The sequence below is a fragment of the Aquarana catesbeiana genome, linkage group LG05 (genome assembly GCF_042186555.1).
Source record: "Aquarana catesbeiana isolate 2022-GZ linkage group LG05, ASM4218655v1, whole genome shotgun sequence".
In the NCBI taxonomy this organism is placed as follows: Eukaryota; Metazoa; Chordata; class Amphibia; order Anura; family Ranidae; genus Aquarana; species Aquarana catesbeiana.
Window position 1 is genome coordinate 243,416,830 of NC_133328.1, and position 23,443 is coordinate 243,440,272.

Consider the following 23,443-nt stretch of genomic DNA (forward strand, 5'->3'; position numbering starts at 1 on the left):
AAAATAAAACATAACACAAGCTTAAACCAACAGTGAAATATTGGGGTTGAAGGCTAATAGGTTGTTCACTATGGAAAATAAAAAATAAATAAATAAAGTGCGCTAATTATATGAAAATACACACATAGATGTGAATACATGTGGGTGGTAGTTAAAACCACAATCTACTGAGAGCAAGTAAATGACTCCATGAGTGGTAGAAATATATAAGTGCCAATCATAAAAACTCAAATAAAAAGAAGAAACAAAAAAATGTGTACATGTGAAGTACAATAATATTAATGGCGTGAAATTCTGAAAATCAAACAAACTCAGTCCATGAGTTCAAACATAAAAAGTTCATCAGTGAAAAAAAGGCTTCCATCCACTATACAGCTCAGCAGCAACCAATCCCCCTATGAGTGGATTGACAAAGGAGAGAGATGTGCAGGATGGTGCAAATCCACTGGCGGTGACTCCAATAAGTGAGAAAAGTGATAAAGGTGGACTCTTACCCTCCGTGTTGGACCCCCTCCCTGGCAGGGTCTATCAGGCATGCAGATTTTTGCCCTCTGCAGGGACCGTGTGATGAGAAGATCTCCCCAGCAGCTGTCAGGAATGTTGTCTCCGATCCGGGCTGGTCCAAGTGAAACGCCTGGAGAGGGGGGAAGGAAAGCTCTCTTGCTTCCAGTGTGACAAAGGAAAAAGCAAAAGAGCAAAGCTCCAATAGTGTAAAAAGTTTCGGAATTTATTGAATAAAAGTACAAACCGCACCACTATTGGAGCTTTGCTCTTTTGCTTTTTCCTTTGTCACACTGGAAGCAAGAGAGCTTTCCTTCCCCCCTCTCCAGGCGTTTCACTTGGACCAGCCCGGATCGGAGACAACATTCCTGACAGCTGCTGGGGAGATCTTCTCATCACACGGTCCCTGCAGAGGGCAAAAATCTGCATGCCTGATAGACCCTGCCAGGGAGGGGGTCCCACACGGAGGGTAAGAGTCCACCCTTTATCACTTTTCTCACTTATTGGAGTCACCGCCAGTGGATTTGCACCATCCTGCACATCTCTCTCCTTTGTCAATCCACTCATAGGGGGATTGGTTGCTGCTGAGCTGTATAGTGGATGGAAGCCTTTTTTTCACTGATGAACTTTTTATGTTTGAACTCATGGACTGAGTTTGTTTGATTTTCAGAATTTCACGCCATTAATATTATTGTACTTCACATGTACACATTTTTTTGTTTCTTCTTTTTATTTGAGTTTTTATGATTGGCACTTATATATTTCTACCACTCATGGAGTCATTTACTTGCTCTCAGTAGATTGTGGTTTTTACTACCACCCACATGTATTCACATCTATGTGTGTATTTTCATATAATTAGCGCACTTTATTTATTTATTTTTTATTTTCCATGGTATACACAGATATTGGTGTACTTTGTGTGCAGCTTTTATCTTTGACCTTTTTTGCTCTGCAGCGCAGTTTTTCTTTTTATTTTTGAAGGTTGTTCACTATGCAAGGGAATTTGCCCCACAGTTTAGTGAAAGTGGTAATCTGGTAATCTGTGCTAAACACATACGAGAAAAAGTAAAACAACATTTATCCTCCTTCAGAGGGTGCTAGGGGTTCCTTGAGCAATGAGCAATTAGTGCCTCTCAGATAAGTTCCCACTGACACTAATGATCTTTTTAGCTATCTGTAACGGGGGATTCTTCACAAGGATAATTCTTTCTACTGACCCTTACACTAATATATCATGAGTTGTAGATATAATAATTTTTTTAGAAGGGGTTGACTTAAAGTTGGAAAGTTATTTCAAGGGTTTCAAGGATTCCTGTGTTGAAAAGGTTGAGGAAGGCTGCTCTAGATGAAGAAGCAATAGAGACACCTTTGGACAGCATTGAAGCCAAACTCCAGCTCACATTTTTTAAGCAGTTACAGCTGCATTTTTCTTCCTTTTGGGATGAAGGTTTTGTGTCAAAACTCTTCAACGCAATTTGATACATTTGCAGGAGAGCTTGTTCTGTTGAAAAACAACAGACTTACTGGTCAGATCACTAGATGAAAAAAAAGGAAAGAAAGCCTAAAAAGGGAAAACTAATGCAGCCACTACATCTAAGGATTGGTAAGCTGCAATATAATAAATGTTTGCTTTTGGGTTTAATACCTCTTTGTTTGTTCTATATATATAGATAGTTTAGTTGCCTTTCTACACTTTTTCTATTCATTATTTCTATGGTATTATCATTATTATTATTATTTGGACCAGTGTGTATTTCAACATCACATAATTTCCATCTTACTAATATTTCGGCTTACCTGTCACAGCTTCTTTTGGCCATGATTTTGGTACTATCTTAAGATCCATTAATGGTACCAACACTCCTTCCATATTTCCAAACATTGAAGACAGGCCTAAGCAAAACAGCATGATGAAAAACAGTACTGACCAAAGAGGAGACACTGGCATCTTTGTTATAGCTTCAGTAAACACAATAAATGCCAGTCCTGTTCCTTCCACACCCTGTGGAGGGGGAAATGTAGAAAAAGTGATTATAGTGATGTTTATTATAGCAATTGAAATACCTACATTAAAGAACTAACACAATTACCTTTGTATCCAAAACAATTTTCTTTTTCTGGTGCCAAGATTTTGATGCCGTATGATTACGGCAAGGGACTGCTTTCTATCAGCACAAGATGAGGTGGGTATGCCACAGAATAGGCGTTATTTAGGGATTAAGCTAAATTGGTGTAAAGCTATGTGTTAGGGCTAGGATTAAGGGCAGAGATTAGAATAGAAACTTTGACTTTTTTTTTTAAATATTTGCAATATTTAAATTAAAAAAAGAAGTACATAGAAATTGCTGATAGATTAACATGTAAAAAGTCCAAACAATATTTACTATTTATATATTTACTCCTAGAAAGAAAAAAATAATAATCAAAAGCCCAACTGGCAATCCAAAGTTGTGCTTTTAAATAACAGATGCTGTACAAGCCGGTAATGCCTTTTCAACAAACAAACTGAAACCAGAAGTGACAAAATCCTCATCGTTTCCAGTTTCTGACCTCACAGAAGAGGGGCTTTCATTCCTGCCCCTCTTCTCAGGCGGTCACATCAGTACCAGGCTCCCCGATGGAACAGGAGAGCTTGGTAAATGGCACCCCCTTCCACCGACTGTAAAAGTGATCTAGTGGCTTTTTTACATGAAAGAGAATTGTCAGGTGGAAAAAACGGTACCAAGATCGAGGTTGTTGCCTCAACCATGATTCTGTTATAACTACCTCAATACGAGGCCATATTTATACAATGATATTGAGGTGGTTAAAAATTAGAATCAAAAGTCACCATTTATGAATATGTTGCTTATTTAATCAGTTTGCATGAGAAGAAGACTTACCTCAGACAAAATTCTGTCTAAATCACATGTTGGAAGATTAAGAGAGGCAATCACGTCTGGGTGTGTTTGATTGTAATAGTGGAGTGTTTCATTATAGTTATCTATGCTTATAGCCCCTTCTGGTGCATCAAAGGAATTTGATAGTTGCAGGATGTTGCTGTAACAGAAAATGTATATTGCCTATAAATATAGTAGGTCATACACTTATATTTTTGGTGTGATGCTAAAATAGATAACAAAATGCATCATTTTATATTTGTCTAATACAAATACATCAAGTATAAATCATACAATTGGGCTAATTTGTTTTAAAAAAAAACCTTGGTCATGTCCCAAAGTTACATAGTTAATCAGGTTAAAAAAGACCCAAGTCCATCTAGTTCAACCAATAGAAAAACATAAAAAGAAAACCTCCATGTAGACAATTCTGCACCCACAGTTGATTCAGAGGAAGGAAAATATTCCTATGAAGCATGGTGCAATTTGCTCCCGCAGGGGAAAAAATCCCTTCACAGGAGGCAATCTGATTTTCCCTGGATCAACAATCTCTGGTGTTATTACTTATTAGGCCTCATGCACACTGGACGTTTGCCCAGCTCTTCTAAATGTCTTTCTCCTGGCAGGAGAAAAGCAGCGTTAAAAACACACCTAAAACCACATTTTTTACATGTTTAGGCATGTTTAGACACAGTCAGGTTCACCAAGTTCACTATATGGACCACTTATGTATTTATACATGGTGATTATATCCCCCATTAATTGCCTCTTTTGAGGAGAGATTTAAGTTATTTTAGCAACATCAGGTTCAGTAACTACTCACATTACCCAATATGGCAGCTAGAAATCATGGCACACCAGCCAGCGATGTATAAAACAATTGATAAGCATTATAGCCAGGCATCTTACAACATACACAGAAGAAGACTGTATACTTGCTAACCAAATATGCAGGTGACCATTAAACTGTCAGTCAGATAGTTTCCATTTGCTCCATTTTAAGATACCACAAACCCATAGGTTTGGGAAATATATGATATTCAAAAGCCAAAACAAAGTGTTGAAATCCTCCTCAGGTTGTTACTGCTGTCTGTTTTGACTGTCAAGATTTACCCTCTATTTGTTAAACTCCCTTCCGCGAAAAAGTTTTATCCCTATTGTGGGGTCACCAGTACGGTATTTATAAATTGAAATCATATCCGCTCTCAAATGTCTCTTCTTCAGAGAGAACAAGTTCAGTGCTCGCAACCTTTCCTCATAACTAATATCCTCCAGACCCTTTATTAGCTTAGTTGCCCTTCTTTGTACTCGCTCCATTTCCAATACATCCTTCCTGAGGACTGGTGCCCAGAACTGGACAGCATACTCTGGGTGTTGCGGGACCAGAGTCTTATAGAGTGGAAGAATTATCGTTTTATCCCTGGAGTAGATCCCCTTTTTAATGCACGCCAATATTCTGTTTGTTTTGTTAGCAGCAGCTTGGCATTGCATGACACTGCTGAGCCTATCATCTACTAGGACCCCCAGGTCCTTTTCCATCCTAGATTCCCCTAGATTCCCCCAGAGGTTCTCCCCCTAGTGTATAGATTGCATTCATATTTTTGCCACCCAAATACATTATCTGACAGCAGGAGAAGGTCTTTAGGACCCAGCATCTGTCAGGACACCAACAACAGGAGAAGGGTCTCTAGGACCCAGCGTCCCCAGCAGCACATCACATGGGCCTTTATAAGGAAGTGAATCAGTGTTTGAAGTTGCTGACTGATCTCAGCTTGTTACCTGTGTTCCTGTGATTCCTGGCTCCTGTGTTCCCTAGTTTCTGACCAGGCTTGTTCCCAACCTGTCTGCCTATCTCCAGTTCCTGACCCCGGCTCGTCTCACGGATAACCTCTGCCTGCTTCTTGTGTTTGACCGAGCTTCCACCTGACTTCGTCTGCTCTGCTTTAAACCTGGTTCTGATCTCGGCTTGTGTTGACTACTCTATTATCTCAGTGACTTTACAGACCTGTCTCACCTCACAGGTGCCACCTGCCTGTAGACTCTGTTCATCACATCAGCAGCATTCCTGAGCTTTCTGAAAGCAACTTCACAGGCGACCATTGCTACTTTGTGCCTGACTCCTCCTGTCTCACCTTCAGGGGAGTCCGGAACTTAGCCGCAAAGGAGGCCCTCTCTCCATTGGCCTCCAGCACCTGGTACATGATAACATTTTTCTACATTGAACCTCATTTTCCATGTAGTTGCCCACCCCATTAATTTGTTCAGATCTTTTTGCAAGGTTTCCACATCCTGTGGAGAAGTTATTGCCCTGCTTAGCTTAGTATTGTCCGCAAATACAGAGGTTGAACTTTTTACCCCATCCTCCAGGTCATTTATGAACAAATTAAACAGAATAAAGAAAAATCAACCAGTGCAACATAAAACCTATTACAGCAGCTGAAATACTGAGGGTCAAAATATCAAATCCCCAAATTGTCAACGAAAAAAGGCAGTACAGCACTAACAAAAATAAAACAAAACAAAGATAAAAGCAAAATCAATAAAAAAGGCATAAAAAACAGTCCTTAATCTTCTTCATAAAATAAGTTGATTGCAAGAACACCAGCGAATATCCAGTGAAATGAGTGATGAGTAAATCATGTAAGGTGACTTTTGTGACAACCTCCACCATCAAGTGAAATGGTCGTTCACCTCATGCAGTGGACCCCTGAGTAAATCAGTCAGGTCAAAACAGCAGTTCCCTTTAAGGGTATTAGGTCAGCAAGCTCTCACATAAATGTTGAATACGGTGCCGGTATAGATAACTACACCTTGAATTCCTCATCGACTCCAGGATCGGTACATGGAATAAAAGCAACAATATCTAGTGCTCTCTGAATAAAACCATATTTATTTATAAAAGGGATAAATTGCACTTATAAATCTCACACTGTGCCCCAGTGCTAAGGATGGATGGCATAAAATAGCAGAGTATATCCACGAGAATCAGCGTTGTGGGACACGGGTGATGTCACGAACAAGGTCACGTGGTATCCGTATGCGTTACGTCCCACCCCTTAGGGACATAATGCGTATGGATACCATGTGCCATCTGGTCCGGTGATTTAATAATGTTAAGTTTCCGTAGTCTAATTTTAATTCTGTCCTCTGTTAACCATGGAGGTGCTTCCTGTGATGTGTCATGAGGATAAACACTGCAGTTTTGGTTACTGAAGCCCCTCGATTCCCTCGTGAAGACTGAGGAGAAGAATAAATTCAATACTTTTGCCATTTCCCCATCCTTTGTAACCAGATGTCCTTCCTCATTATTTATGGGGCCAATACAGTCTGTCCTCCCTTTTTTACTGTTTACATACTTAAAGAATTTCTTGGGATTTGTTTTGCTCTTCTCCACTATGTGTCTTTCATGTTCTATCTTAGCCATCCTTAGTGCACCCTTACATTTCTTTTTGCATTCTTTATAAAGTCTGAATGTTGATGATGATCCCTCAACCTTGTATTGTTTGAAGACCTTCTCCTTTGCTTTTATGTGCATTTTTACATTGGAGTTAAGCCATCCAGGACTTTTGTTCGCTTATTTAAGTTTATTACCCAATGGGATGCATTAGCTAATGCCCTTATTTAATATGCTCTTAAAGCAAACCCATCTCTCCTCCGTGTTCTTTGTTCCTAAGATTTTATCCCAATTTATGCCTTCTAGCAAGGTTCGTAGTTTGGGGGAAATTGGCTCTTTTGAAATTCAGTGTCTCTGTATTCCCCTTATGTTTCCTATTTGTGTGATTTATACTAAAGCCAATTGACCTGTGATCGCTGTTACCTAAATTGCCCCTTATTTCCACATCCGTGATCAGGTCTGTATTGTTGGTAATCAGTAGATCCAGTAACGCTTTATTTCTAGTTGGTGCGTCTACAATTTGACCCATAATATTGTCCTGCAAGACATTTAGGAACTGATGAGCCTTAGATGAATGCGCAGTTCCCTCCGCCCAGTCTATGTCTGGAAAGTTAAAATCCCCCATTATGATAACACTTCCCATCCTTGCTGCTAATCTAAATTGTGATAGGAGATCTGTCTCCCCTTCCTCCCTCAGGTTAGGGGGCCTATAGTATTCTCCCAGTATTATTTCCCCCTTAGCTTCATCCCTTTGGGGCTCTACCCATAAGGATTCCACCTCCTCCCTAGCTCCCTTAGTGATGTCATCTCTCACATTCACTTGTACATTATTTTTGATATGGTAGGTACATGGCAGACAATACATGCAATAATGGAACGTAATATAACCAATCATGTATCCAAATCATTTACATGTTAAAAGTATAAATAGAATATACAATAGCTTTATCCTCCATAATAAAAAAGCACAATAATATAACAGCTATAATCCACAATATTGCCTGGATCCAAAAACCATGTAGGTATGTATGCATTGCATCTAGGTTAAACACACTTCTTTCATTCACAGTCAGTCCTCTGACTGATACACATCTTGTGCAGTCTGCACCAGATATAGCTGGCCTTTACTCCTATATCAGCAACACTAGGTAACTACCACTACCATTATGACATTTATTTCATATGTGGTTTCAATCCCAGGACTTTACCAATTTCTGGGGACCTAAGCTGTCTTGATATCAGTTTATACTCATGCTATTTGGGCTCCTTTCTTTGATTAGCTTACTTCTTTATATTTTCAGCACCATTTTGGTATTCATATTTGTATTGATCCACAGAATGGAGCCCATTTTTCCTACTGGTTCAGATATCCTGGGTCACACCTACATTTATGCTTCCTGTGTTACTGTTGGACCCTACTACCACAACTTTCGGACCAGGCATTCCTTCCTGCCCTAGCACCCCGGTGGTGTGTTTGTTTCACACTAAGCAGATATGTGAGTCCTACAGGGATGACTGTCCTATCTTCCCTGTATGTATATTTATTCTTTACCAATTTTTGTCTATGAATGGTTGATTTTGAAATACTAACCTCTCTTTATATAGATGTATCATGCATCCGCCCCTAATGATTGGATAGATCCCATGAAACGCGTCAGCTTAACCTAGATGCAATGCATACATACCTACATGGTTTTTGGATCCAGGCAATATTGTGGACTATAACTGTTATATTATAGTGATTTTTTATTATGGAGGATAATACTATTGTATATTCTATTTATACTTTTAACATGTAAATGATTTGGATACATGATTTGTTATATTATGTGCCATTATTGCATGTATTGTCTGCCATGTACCTACTCAATCATGGCAAACAAATAAATACTTGTTCATGTTTTATTTTGACTCCTTCAATTAGCCACAATATACACACCTCATTTAAAGTCCTGACCCTCTTTCTTTATATTAATTATTCTTAATATATAGGCATACCCCTCCCCCCTATTTACCCTCTCTATCCTTGCGATAAAGGGTATACCCTTGAATGTTTGCCAGCCAATCATGAGAGCTGTTGAACCAGGTCTCTGAAATTCCCAAAAAATCCAAATCCTCCTCGTAAACAATATCTCTAGTTCACCCATCTTGTCCGCCAAGCTCCTGGCATTGGTGAACATGCCACATAGTTTAAACCGGTCGCATATTATCCTCTTATTGGGTGTTCCAAGATTGCAACTAGGACTTGCTACTATAGTTACCTTAGGTTTATGTGCTTTGGTCAACCTACCACTAATGCCCCCAATACTACCCTCTGGAATATGTTCCGCGCTGACTATCTCTACCTCTGGACCCTCCTCCCCATTGCCTAGTTTAAAAACCCCTCTAACTTTTTGGCCATCTTCATTCCCAGCTGATCTGGGATTTCCTCTGACTTCCTGTTGTTTCTCCAGGACAGGAAGTCAAATCTCCTGAATGGGACATAGAAAGCCTTAAAAAGTCTAATTAGACCTTAAAATATTTTGGATTTTGATATACTTAAAAGAGAAGTATAGCCAAATACTTCTCTTCTGGGTCACAGCAGTGCACTTACATTTGCTCTCCTGTGACCCAGAATCAGGCAACAGCAGGCTCAAACCATCAGCTGATGTCACAGAGCTGATTCAGGCTCTGAAAGGATCCTAACCATATTGTCGGGATTCACCCAGCTGTCTGATTGACAGCTTACTCCCTCCCCAGCAACTCCAGTGAGTGATGGAGGGGCACAACGGATAGCGATGACTGACAGTCAATACTCTCCCTTCAGAGCTGACAGAGAACTGAGCAATCAGCTGTCATGTAATCTCTCCATTCTTGGACGAGCCTGTGGGGGACAGGTGCAGCATCAGACTGAGGTGAGGGTAAGTATGTGTATTTTTTTTTTTTCTATACCCATACTTCGCTTTTAAATAGAATTCTTTACAAGAAAAATCTAATCTATGTTGGAGCCTTCTTCTGCAAATGCTAGTTGTCTTGATGTCATTTCTCTGCCTTCAGTATTTGAATAACAAACAAATATAAAGATAAGGCGGTTTTAATTTATTTAGACTTTGCTGATCTGTATACTTGTTCTAGGTCAATGATTCAAAAAGTATTGAATCCAGAGGGTCAGTTTAACCACGTCAGCTCCTGAAGATTTTACCTTAATGACCATTTTTTGCTATTTGGCACTGCGCTACTTTAAATGGCGATTGCGCGATCATGCAACGCTGTAGCCAAACAAAATATATAGCAAATAGAGCTTTCTTTTGGTGGTATTTGATCATCACTGGATTTTTTTTATTTTTGCGATTTAACAAAAAAAGAGTGAAAATTTAGAAAAAAGAAATCATTTTTACTTTCTGCTATAAAACATATGCAATAAAAAAAATTAACAAATCAAATTTCTTCATCAATTTGCTTTGCATTGAATGTACATTTTTCTAAGTCAGAACATAAAGGTATATAAGGAACAAAAATAGGAAAGATACATTGTGCCTTTCAATTATAGATTGTTGGACTATAATTTCATTGTTTACTTTAATAAAAACGTCACAGTAAATAACTCAACATCTTTAAATTGTGCGATTATTTTGCCTTTTTTTACTTTTGTAAAATTGGAATTTTTTCATGTTTTTTCTTTTAAATATACACAATAACAATTTATTTTTTGCCATATAATAATAAAATATACCAAAAATAAAAAATAAAAAAAAATAGTGTACTCTCTCTTCATTTCTAAGTTGCTTTTTGATTTAGCTTTTTTCCCTATGGCCTAAAAAAAGCAAAATACACAAAAAAATAAGGAAAAGGCCCAAAAATATTTTTGTACATTTTTACTTTTTCATTGGGAGATTGTGAGTGAGGAGGCATGGTCTACTGAATAAAGCTTTCTCACTGACTGACGCTGGTGGGAAGAAGGGGATAGGGGGCAGTGGCTATGATTTTATATCACAAACTGTTGTTTTAAAGCAACGAGGATCTTTTTTTTTCATTTTAATTCTTACCTTCAAATTTTTTTTCTTTTTCTTGCAGTGCCACAAGGCAAAATTAGAGGCGGATTTTCTAAAAATGTTGATAAACATAAGCTACTAATATAAACATAAAATCAAGTTTTCCAAAATCATCCCTAATAAAACTGTAAATTACAATCTCTCCTTTTGGAGCATTTTATTTTTTAGATCTTCAGTCTATATGTGTAAACAGACAAGATCATGTACCCAATAACTCCTCTACATGGTCAGTTTTAACCTTTTTCCTCCCATTAAGAATAGTACTCCCTCTTTTTGATAAAGAGCGACATTAGGATTCCTTTCCATTTCTCACCTGGCAAAGCAGTCATCATATCTAGCTGTAGCACGGAATCCAATGATTGCATAAATAACTGTGGCAGAATATACCGATGTGCAACCATTAATGATAGAGATAATGACGGCATCCCGTTCACAGTTGTTGCTGTAAAATAAAAATACATTTATTTCTATGCAAAATATTAGTGAAGCACCTTTGTTACAAATTCAATTTGGTAAACGTTAACTACAAATACAGTTTTAAGAGAAACCGCATAACCCTTTCAAATAATTTGGATTTCTGCACGAATGATTATCAAAATATGATCAGACTTTCAAAAAAGTTATATTAATAATGACAGTGTTATTTGACAATCATTATATGCACCATTTTATGTTTTGTGCACACACAAAACAGACCATACAACAAAATTGTATCCTCACAATAATATGGACCCATGATGCTCGTGGATACACAGACACCAGTTGGCATACAAATTCATTAAAAATGTGCTTTGTTAAAAGTTGTATGCACCAGCATCCACACATACACTACGTGTACCTAAAATAAAACTGTGATTTTCTTTCTGAAGTTTTTGGAGCCATTTGACATCTGTAAGCTAATTTGCATATGTGAAAAGGGCTAACATTTAAAAAGGCCACAGTCAGTGTTAGGTGAAGGTTTCTACAATGTACATGCACAAATATGATGTGTATATGCAGAAGCGCAGGATTTGGCTACATCACGCATGTGCAAATCATTTTAATTACTGCTTCTTGTGAACGGAGAGTAAACTGAAAAATACACATAGGTTTGCTGAAGTCAGTTGCTCCAATATCATAATTTGTGGGTCTTTTGGGGCTGTTCCCTTTTTGGCACATGGGCACTTCATAGCAATTGTGACATTTTTTTTTTTTTTGTTAGAAACTGAACATACACATTTCCTAGTGCTCTCTCTCAGCATAAAAGCAAGAAAAAAGTGTTGTTATTTATATGTTCTAGGCACACTGAAAACTAGGAAAGCAACATTTGCATTGAACATGGGTGTACGTTTAAGCAGATCAGTAAGGGGATCGTGATTGTAATCTGCACCCACATTGTAAGTGTGACAATTATCCATTTCTTTCTGCCCTTATGCATTTCCTTTTAGTAAATCAGGTCCTATAGGTTAAGCAATCAAGATAATCGGTAGCAAAGAATGCCAATCTCTAGGAAAAGAATATGTGGAGAAGAGAACAATTATAAATCATGGATTCTAGTCAATGACAAATATTTTACTCTCAGCTCAGGTGTTGGTCAAACCTATCCTACCATATAAAAATAATATATACCATATAAAAAAAATTAAAATCATTACATTTGTGTCACCAGCTATTCACAACAGAATTCTGTTGAATTATAATTTGGACTAATAGGAACATAGAAAGGTTAAAAGGGGATTTGTAAAGAATTGAGTCTCCCTTAATCTACAGTCAGACAGATAGAATACACGTGGCAAAAATGTAACTCTAATCCTGCTCTCCTCTGTAGGTATAACTGTCTAAAAAAAATTAGTGCAAGGGCAGGCAGTTCAATTCTCAAACAAGTAATAAGAACCCTAGGATAATAAATGTACATAACATTATGTATGGAGAAACCAAATGCCAACATCAAAACCTCATTACATCTGATTGTATCTGATTGATCATTCAAGAATCAATTTATTTCTAGTTGTACCATCCTTTTTTCACAGCAAAATATAATGGTATCAATCTGTGATCTATATAAAATCTTTAATCTGTAATCTAAATCTAAAAAAAATGATCATACAGTGGCTAAAAAAGAAAATAATTACATTTTTAAAACAGCCTAGCCAAAATAGCAATAGCATTGAGATGTGGCAATATCAACTGATGAAGGTTTTTCAAACACAGATTCAAAAGATATAAAATCGTTTTTCATGCAGTAATACGTCAAAACACCACTTAACAACTAGCAGATCTGATCAGCAGTAGGGATGCACACAGAGTGTGGTCCAAACCTAAGGTTGTACCAAATTTTGTCTTTTCAGAAAAATCCTGAACTTTTGGGACATTTTGCAAGAATTACTCTGCCAAATGTTCCACAATGCTTTGCAAAAACTGTCATTGGACAAAGGGGGCTTTTTTATTTATTTGTTTATTTATTTATTATGACAGGGTCAGCAGCAGCAAACACAGCGTGAAGTTATTGGTAACAGCACAAAAACTGACATTTGCTTGCAACTGAGAATGGCATATTATTGTGGTACAGTTTTGTCCACAAAAGCAGTTTGGCCTGTGCACCTAAGCACATCCCCCACATGCAGCTCTTGCCAGAGTTCCTAATGAAATTAGGCAATAAGCCCCACATTAACATCATGTCTGGGAGGCCCAACAGGAGAGGTAGAAGTAGCTCCTGTGCAGCTATTAGGGGGCGAGCAGCATTCATGTCTACAGGTCAAAGTCATGGTTTGGGTGCAGCATCTATAGGCAGGGTACGTGTTTTGCTATACACCCAGAGCCTGTGGAAAAATTGAAGAAGTGGCTAACTAAGCCTTTATTGTCATCCTCCTTTCCTTGTGCAGAGTATATTGAAGTAATCAGCAGCACTAAAGTGCCCTGTTCTGCCTCTTCTACTCCTGCTGTTACCCCACCACCTGGATGTGCAGAAATAAATTGCATCTGAGGTTGAGAGAATTAGGAGCATACAAGCTGGCAGAACCAATTGGCACACATGCAGTCTACTGCCAAGTTGGCTCTAGTGATTGGGGGGGGGGGGGGGGGGTAATGATGATGAGGTCTGAGGTCTGTCATCCAGAGGCAGATCACAGAAAAGTGGTGGGAGCAGCCTTCTTACTCCACCAGATGGCAGAGCTCTACAGGTACAGGGCATTCTAATTCCCCAGTCTTTTCCCAGACCTCAAATTTGTGGGCCTTTTTCAACTATTGTGCTGCAGACAGCATCACAGTAATTTTCAATCTCTGTCTAAAGCTCATCAAGCGTGGCAATACAATTGGTCACTTGGGTATCACGTGTATGAAGAGACACGTTACTTTTCACCACACAGCTCATTGGAAGTAGCACCTGAATGCTGACGGTCAGCAGCACTCCTCCTTCCAGTTCCTCCCTCTCTACCTCTGTCCCTACTAGACAAGACTTTCCATTAGCACCCTATAGAGATAGGGATGAAAGTCATTCAAGGTGCGTCAGAGATTTACCTCACGGCTCATCCAGCCGGGAAGAGGGTCAGAATGGTGCCCCCAAGAGTATGGGCAAGAGGAGGCTGCAGCCTTGTTCTGATTCTGCCTACCCACCCTGGCATCTCCAGCTGTAGCATTGAGGAGGCAAGTTTCTCTACTCCAGCTGCTGCAATGAAAGAAGAAGTATGCCTCCAGCCACCCTCATGCCAAGCAGCAAAATGTCAGTTTGGCAAAATTGCCGGCTTTACAGCTCAAGTCTTTCCAGTGGATTCAGCCCACTTTTGTGAAATGTTGGCCTGTGCTTTACAGCAGTAGCAGGTTCCAAGCTACTTTTTCTAACCCTCTGCCATCATGTGATAGGTAATGTTTTCATATTACTGGGCCACAAAGGTCAGCAGGAGGGTCCACCTGACCACAGACACATAGTCCGGCAAGTATGGGCAGGAATGGTATATATCAATCATGCCCTACTGAGTAATTTTTCTGGAAGCTGTGAAAAATTTAGAAGGTGGCACACCATAGCAGCTGGTTGTGCCACCCCACATCCTTACAGGTTGTGACAGTGACAGCGCAGTTGCCTCCTTCCCCTCCATCCTCATCAATTCCCTCCTCAGGTAAGTCACCTTCTAAACCATTAATTTGCAGAAAGTGTTCAGGAGCTATGCAACAGCTCAGGCAAAGCGATGACACACAGTGTTGAAGCTGGTATGCCTAGACGACAGAAGCCACACTGGGGCAGAGACTATGTCAGCTTTGTAGGTGTAGGCTTAAAAGTGGTTAACCATCTTGTGCAGGAAAGGTCGTGAGTGACAATGGCACTAATCTGCTGTCTGCCCTTCAGCAAAGAAAGTTCGCACATATGCCTTGCCAGACACAAAACTTCAACCTGGTAGTACAGCACTTCCTGGATGGGACCCTGTCTTACAGGATCTTCTGAGGCTGGTCAGAAGAGTTTGTAGCCATTTTAGCTGGTCATTGGCAGCCAGGGGAATTACGCATCACCTTATATGTGACATGTCCACCCAGTGAGACTTCACCCTGCTATGTTGCACTTCCTGCACATGCATTGGCGGGCCATGAATTAGTACCTGTTTGAGTAAGGCAGGAGGACAGGTAAGTAAGAAAGTAAGAAAACTGATCAACGGTCCTCAAAACGCCCCATATGCCCAAGGACTGGATATCGGGTGGGTCATCAACCCTGTCAGAATCACGTCCTCATAAAGGAGCTACCACACAACAACCCTGTACCTCTTCCCTTCCTAAGTCCCCTCTGTGACAGCAATACCTATGACGAAGACCAAAGTGACTTAGGAAGCACAGTGTTCAGGAGAACAAAGGAAGACAACCAGGTAGCTATGTCCATTAAGGATAGGCTCTTCTTAGAAGTTATGGAAAAGAGTATGGAGAAAGACGGGACTAATAGCTGGGTTGCATCTCTTCCCTTTAGACCACAAAGACGACGTTTGCCTAACAACAGAGAACTAGCATATAAACGTCTCACTTCCTTAAGACACAATCTTCAAAGGAAACCAGAGATGAAAGAACATTTCCTTTGCTTCATGGAGAAAATATTCCAGAATGGTCATGCTGAGATAGCCTCAAACCTCAAAGACTCAGATGAATGCTGGTACTTTCCCATATTTGGGGTCTATCACCCTAAGAAGCCAGGGCAGATTAGAGTGGTGTTCGATTCTAGCGCCAAGCCAAGTGTCTCTCTAAACGATGTCCTTCTCTCTGGCCCTGACCTTAACAACAGACTATTAGGAGTACTTTTTCGCTTTCGCAAGGATTCAGTCGCATTCATGGCAGACATACAGCAAATGTTCTATTGCTTTCTTGTTAAAGAAGAACACCGAAACTTTCTGAGGTTTCTCTGGTTCAGGGACAAAAACCCCTCTGGAGACATTACAGAATGGGTGCAGATATTTGACAACAGTCCTTCCCCTGCAGTTGCTATATATGGCCTCAGACACTCTGCTAGAGTGGGAGAGTTAGAGTATGGGTCAGATGTCAGACTGTTTGTGGACAAGGATTTTTATGTAGACGATTGCTTGAAATCACTACCCACAAATGAAGCCGCAATCAGTCTCCTCAAAAGACTCACTTCCCATGCAACGCAGCCTTGGTTTGCTTTGGGATTTAAGATCTGACACGTTAACTTTCCAAGTAAACACAGAAGAAAAACCTTTTATCCGTAGAGGTGTCCTGTCTACCATAAACAGCCTGTATGATCCCTTAGGCTTTGCAGCACCTATCACCATCCAGGGTAAGGCACTACTTAGAGACTTAACCTGTGAGTCGCTAGATTGGGACCACCAACAAGAAGAACCTATGGCTAGAGTGGAAGGAGTCACTAACAGCTCTATCCAAACTTAAAATTCCACGACCATATGCTCCTCTGTCATCTGCTGACGTTCAGATGCAAAGACTTTGTGTGTTTTCGGATGCTTCTGTTAAAGCAATTGCTACTGTAGCTTACCTGAAAACCATAGACACTAAAGGACAATGCCACATAGGGTTCGTAATAGGGAAAGCAAAACTTGCACCACTTCCCGAATACACCATACCCAGGCTGGAACTTTGTGCTGCAGTATTAGCCACAGAGCTAGCTGAACTAATTGCGATCAGAGGCCCAGTAAAACTCATTCGCTCTGACAGAGGGTCTAACTTTGTAGAAGCAGTAAAAGAACTTCAAATTCCTTCTAACTTGGATGTTCTCAGAGTAGAAAGATACTTGAGTGAACTAGACTGCATGTGGATCTTCAACCCACATCACTCTTCTCACATGGGAGGTGTTTGGGAGAGGATGATAGGCATAGCCCGCAGAATTCTTGACTCTATCTTCCTACAAGTAAGAACTGCAAGGCTTATTCATGAATTTTTAGTGACATTTATGGCAGAGGTTACAGCTATCATTAACACCAGACCGTTGACATCCATTTCAAGTGACTCTGAAGATCCAGTGGTCCTCACACCTGCCATGTTACTCACGCAAAAGACTAGTCTTGCCGGTGCTTCAGCTGGAGAGTTTTGTGAGAAGGACCTTTACAAACGTCAATGGAGACAAGTACAAACCCTTGCCAATACCTTCTGGAACCGGTGGAGGGAACAATATATATCTACTCTACAAGTAAGGAGAAAGTGGCACACTGAAAAGCCTAATCCTAAACCTGGTGATGTTGTGCTCATGAAAGATTGCCAGGCACTAAGGAATATGTGGCCTTTAGGTTTGATCACCAAAGTACTGCCAAGCAAGGATAATCATGTCCGTAAGGTCGAGGTCAAGATCTTTCAACAGAATGAGGTTAAAGTATTCTCAGTGACCGAACTTATTCTGTTGCTCTCTACGGAGGACTCTGTTAGAGACATCACTTGATGTCAGGCGGGGAGTGTTCTGTCCACCAGATGTCTTGCTGATTATTTGTACCTTATTTGTACCTGTGTTGTTAAATTTACATGCAAAATGTGTACTTTACTTAAGACAATCATATATGGTGTGTAGGCTCCATCTAGCATTCCTTTTTGGTATTGCTGCAGTTCTGTTTATTTGTTTTATTGTATGTGTAATTAAGGAAGTTGTAGAAGTGGTAGAATCTTAACAGGAAGTGAACCAGCCACCATTCCTTTCAACACATTGCAGGAAGCAAGACAAATCTTTCTCAATCTATCGCCATCACACGTTAGAGAACTTAAAAAGTACGTTTTTATTATCTCATCTTGTACTGTATATCGTTGTTTCTGCAATGTATGCTGTATTGTGCGCAATATTGTACTTATTGAGGTCTATTTCTGTTATTTTGTAGTTTCACCTGGCTTGTTCTAATAAAACTGAGATCAAAGAAATATGGTATCTGAAGTTATTAGGATAAGTAGGTTTAGCTATCTGTCCCAGAGACAAAACAACCACTTCTCCTGATTTCAGCAATCTGAGGAGTGAAAGTATATTGGCCATGAGAGGGAAGCCTGTCACTCTCTGGAAAGGCAGTCAAGAGGTTCTTCTGGAAACACCTCTTCCAAATGGCACATTTTGTGCTTCCTCTGGGATAACAGCATGAAATCTGCCAATGTCCCCTTTAATTGTGGCTCCATATGGTTGGCCAGCTAGTAATACTCCATCTTCTTAATGGCCAGAATCCTGGGGTCTTTGTGCAGGCACATCAGCATGAAAACAGCCCATTTCCCACAAACTGTCTGCAAAAGAGGACCGTGAGTTCTAAGTTTCATCAAGGACAACAGTATCATCAATGATCTTACCTACCTATGTAAAACTCTTGGGATTTGGGAGTGATGAAACATACCCCTGGATTTCTGCTCCACATCCTTCCTCTCCTCATTGTCAGCACTCCAACCTCTTTTCTCCTTGTACCCCTCATCTGCCTGCAGCTTTCACTACCTCACAGAGATTGAGTCAGTTGTTAAAGGATCCTGCTGGCTCTGAGAAAGCAGGAAGGTCTCCTTCTGCTGTTGGGTCTTCAGAGCACAGTCTGTTACAGCACGAAGAGTGTGATTCAGCATCTGTTAATTAAGCTAGAGATTTTGCCAAGTTGACATTGAGATGCCGGGCATGGGGGTGTTTGAGTGGAATTTTTTCTTCCACTTCAACAGCTTGGGAGGAGACACTTGCCTGGTCAAGATGCTGCTGGTGATGGCAGGTTTAGAAGACTTATGAGGTGATTCAAGCCTATGCTTAGCCCCACTCTGCATGGTGCTATGATGACCCTCTTCTCTGCATGATGTGCCATAAGGTAAGCCTCCAAAATCCATTGTTGGCTTTTATCCCTTTTATTTGAGGCTCCAGATGTTGAAGTGGATGCAGGTGGAGATTCTTGGGAGTGGTGAAAAGGGGGAAAGGGAGGTGCAAGGAGGAGAAGGAATTAAAGCCTTTTGCTGCCAACTGTATAATTCATGTACGGCTCCCACCAAGCTTTGTGGTGAAAGATCATGTCTCTTCATGCATGTGGTACCCAAATGACTGACACATTTACCACTGTCAGCAGCAGATGTGCTAAAAGAGGTCCACTGACTGTGGAGTGGCCCTGGGGATAGCAATGACTTGCACCTGTGGCACAGTGCCCTCTGGTGGAATAGAAAGATTGATTTGGGCTCTAGGTTAAATGAGCAACCAATTTGTTTGCTGGGAATGCAGTAGTTAGGAGTGAGCAAAGTAATATGCAGACCAGTGTAAAGTGTGCAGTAGTTACAATTATATGTAGCGATGTGGACTGTAACCAGAAAGTTTCCTACCTTTCAGTGTTTTGAATGTTGTTTGCCCCGGGATTATTCGACAGTCAGTGACCTCATACCTGTGTGCCAGCGGAGTGAGTTATGGGGCGTATAGTCCCTCTGGAATCTGCTGTTATACAATCCCGTACCCTAAAACTGCAAATCCCAGGGACCCTTGCAGTGACCTGAAGGCTGCTGGGGGGGATGATAACAGGAGCTTGGGAAGCCCAGGCACGCTCCCTTCCTCCTGGGCCTGATGCAAGACGGACCTCTCTGTGTGACAGAGAGAGAGGTCGCGGCCTACCACGCGGAACATTATTTCCATCACGAGGCCTGAGAGGCATAGTCCTGTTACCCACTGACGGACATCCTGTTACTAGCATCATCTACAGCGCCTACCCATCAGTGCTGATGTGTGGGGAAAGTCGCTATGGCAGACCGAGGAGCCGCTGCCAGAGTGTTGCCATCCATGTTCCTGTCCAGAAGATGGCAAAACGATTTGGGTCGTTGTGAGAGAGCAACCTGTTCAATCTTTACCTATCCACTACCACCATTACCAAACACAGTGCGCACACATCTTTACCCAAGACCACTTTACTGCATTCCTGGAACACTGTACTTTAGAAGTCTTAGGCCTACACTACTTGAAATCTATTGTTTCATCTGCCATCAAACGGATTGCAATTAATGAGCTAAAAATAGCTAGCAAAGAATAACAGATCTGCCACGTGGAACTCTACTGCCATCACTTATAGGAAGCCTGTATACATATATAACACCAGTGAGAGATTAGCTCTCCCATGAATATAGCATAGGCTGTTTAGATTGCATTTATTTCAGTGTGGCCACAATTGTAGTTAACTGAAACATCCACTAGAAGGTGACCTAGGATCTGAATATAGTGTACCCTTGTGTATATAACATTATTCATTGTTCAACCATTGTTGTTCTTGGGAGGGGTCTGTTTGCTGAGTTGGCGCTGTTATCACAGCTCATCAGATTTACTCTTTTCTTTGTACAATAACTTTTCCTATTTGATTTAAGTAAAACATTTCAGAACTTTATACTATTGAGTTGCACGATTCTTGCTTTATAGTTTTAACAGGATGTCTGAATCCAGAGTGTCAGGTGGGTTGGAAGGTTCACTTGGTCATGGTCGTGCAGATGAGCAGGTAATTCTTAGCAGTCCTCAAGGGGGCAGTGCTACATAAATAACATATAATGCAGTCTACAGAGTGTAGTGGTCAGGAGTATGTACAGCACCACATACTGATTGCAGCACTCATGAATATGTAAGGTATAGTATACATTATATACTCTTGATAGCCATAGTGTGTACCCTGTGCTGCATGATACATATCCTTTACTGTTGTACATTACATACTTAAGGCTGCTGCACTTTGTTCGCTGAGCTGTACTTGATATACGTACTCCTAGTCAATGCACTTTGTGTGTTATTTACTCCAGACCCCTGCACTCTATATATGCTATATACAGTGCCTCGAAAAAGTATTCATACCCCTTGAAATTTTCCAGATTTTGTCATGTTACAACCACAAACGTAAATGTATTTTATTGGGATTTTATGTGATCAGCCAACACGAAGTGGCACATAATTGTGAAGTGGAAGGAAAATGATAAATGGTTTTCAACATTTTTTACAAATAAATATGTGAGAAGTGTGTCGTGCATTTGTATTCAACCCCCCCCTACTTTGTAGAACCACCTTTCGCTGCAATTACAGCTGCAAGTCTTTTTGGGTATGTCTCCACCAGCCCTGCACATCTGGAGATTGACATTTCTGTACATTCTTCTTTGCAAAATAGCTCAAAATCAGTCAGATTAAATGGAGAGTGTCTGTGAACAGCAATTTCCAAGTCTTGCCACAGATTCTCATTTGGATTTAGGTCTGGACTCCGTTCTAACACATGAATATCCTTTGATCTAAACCATTTCATTGTATCTCTGGCTGTATGTTTGGGGTTGTTGTTCTGCTGGAAGGTGAACCTCCGCACCAGTCTCAAGTCTTTTGCAGACTCTAACAGGTTTTCTCCTAAAATTGCCCTGTATTTGGCTCTATCCATCTTCCCATCAACTCTGTCCAGCTTCCCTGTCCCTGCTGAAGAAAAGCATCCCCACAACATGATGCTGCCACCACCATGTTTCACGGTGGGGATGGTTCAGGATGATGTTCAGTGTTAGATTTCCGCCACAGATAGCTTTTTGCTTTTAGGCCAAAAAGTTAAATTTTGGTCTCATCTGACCAGAGCACCTTTTTCCACATGTTTGCTGTGTCCTCCACATGGCTTCTCGTAAACTGCAAATGGGACTTTTTATGGCTTTCTTTCAACAATGGCTTTCTTCTTGGCACTCTTCCATAAAGGCCAGATTTGTGGAGTGCACGACTAATTGTTGTCCTGTGGACAGATTCTCCCACCTGAGCTGTGGATCTCTGCAGCTCCTCCAGAGCTACCTTGGGCCTCTTGGCTGCTTCTCTGATTAATGCTCTTCTTGCCCGGCCTGTCAGTTTAGGTGGATGGTCATGTCTTGGTAGGTTTGCAATTGTGCCATACTCTTTCCATTTTCAGATGATGGATTGAACAGTGCTCTGTGGGTTGTTTAAAGGTTGGGATATTTTTTTTAAAACCTAACTCTGCTTTAAACTTCTCCAGAACTTTATCCTGTGTGTTGTGTTCCCTGGCCTTCATGATGCTGTTTATTCACTAAGGTTATCTAACAAACCTCTGAGGGCTTCACAGAACAGCTGTATTTATACTGAGATTAAATTACACACAGGTGGACTCTATTTACTAATTAGGTGACTTTTGAAAGGCGATTGGTTCCAGAAGATTTTAGTTATTGGTATCATAGTAAAGGAGGCTAAATACAAATGCACGCCACACTTTTCAGATATTTATTTGTATAAAACTTTGAAAACCATTTATCATTTTCCCTCCACTTCACAATTATGTGCCACGTTGTGTTGTTCTATCACATAAAATCCCAATAAAAAAAATTTAAGTTTTTGGTTGTAACATGACAAAATGTGGAAAATTTCAAGGGGTATAAATACTTTTTCAAAGCACTGTACTGTAATTACATACCCCTGAGTAAGGATGAGCTCCGGCGTGTTCACACACCCCACGTGCAGAGCCCGCCAGGAAGTCGGCACTGCACAGCGCTAATCACAGGCAGTGAGACATTGTCCCGATGCGCGGCTGCAGAGATCCGGAAATTTCTCACTGCCCGTGATTAGTGCAGTGCTGTGCTGACTTCCTGGCAGGCTCTGTACGTGGAGCTCATCCTTACTCCTGAGCTCCGACTGAAGTGTTCATTGTCTCAACAGTTGCTGGTTGTTAATTAGCCCCTGGCTAGTTCAATGCAGTGCCTTTTTAAGGCAGGCTCAGTGTTAGCTCTAGGCCTATATTCAGTGGCCAGAAAAGCATATGTAACGGAAGTTTCAGTTTTTAAAAAATTATTGTGCTGAGTTTTATTTGGGTCTGAGTGCACAGTGCTTCTAGCCACTTTTGTCTTGCCAAATGATTGCCAACATTGCTGCACATATTTGTACTATATATTAGTGAAAGTTGTACTGTCCATCAAATCTTCTTACCTTACTTCCCTGTTAATTTAAACTTGCAACTACTAGCTTTGCATAGGAGTAAATGGGCATTTAGGGAAACTGATGTTCATCTATAATTATTTAAAAATAAGTATTTTTGTGGCATATATCACTCACTCTAGTAGGCATTTTAGAAAAATAAACATAAAAGGTATACCTACTGTATAGAATTGTAACTTGAAAAGGAAATAAGGCCACCAAATGCAAGAGAAAAAGAGTAGAAGACTTGTGCACCAGCATCCAACCAAGTAACCGGATTTGCCAGTTCAGCAATCTAGAAAAAAATACAAAATATTATCCTATATTATAAAAT

At 40.4% G+C, this 23,443-nt stretch overlaps 1 protein-coding gene across 1 annotated transcript in view; it reads right to left on the reverse strand.

Annotated features, from left to right (window-relative positions):
- Nucleotides 1-23,443, reverse strand: part of SLC6A19 (solute carrier family 6 member 19) — a 296,856-nt gene that overhangs the window by 52,313 nt on the left and 221,100 nt on the right. Inside the window, exons 8-11 of the mRNA XM_073630654.1 lie at nt 23,292-23,404; nt 11,122-11,250; nt 3,387-3,543; nt 2,302-2,506 (exon numbers count right to left, since the gene is read on the reverse strand). Of these exons, the coding sequence (XP_073486755.1) occupies nt 2,302-2,506; nt 3,387-3,543; nt 11,122-11,250; nt 23,292-23,404 (604 nt within the window). The remainder of the gene's footprint in view (nt 1-2,301; nt 2,507-3,386; nt 3,544-11,121; nt 11,251-23,291; nt 23,405-23,443) is intronic.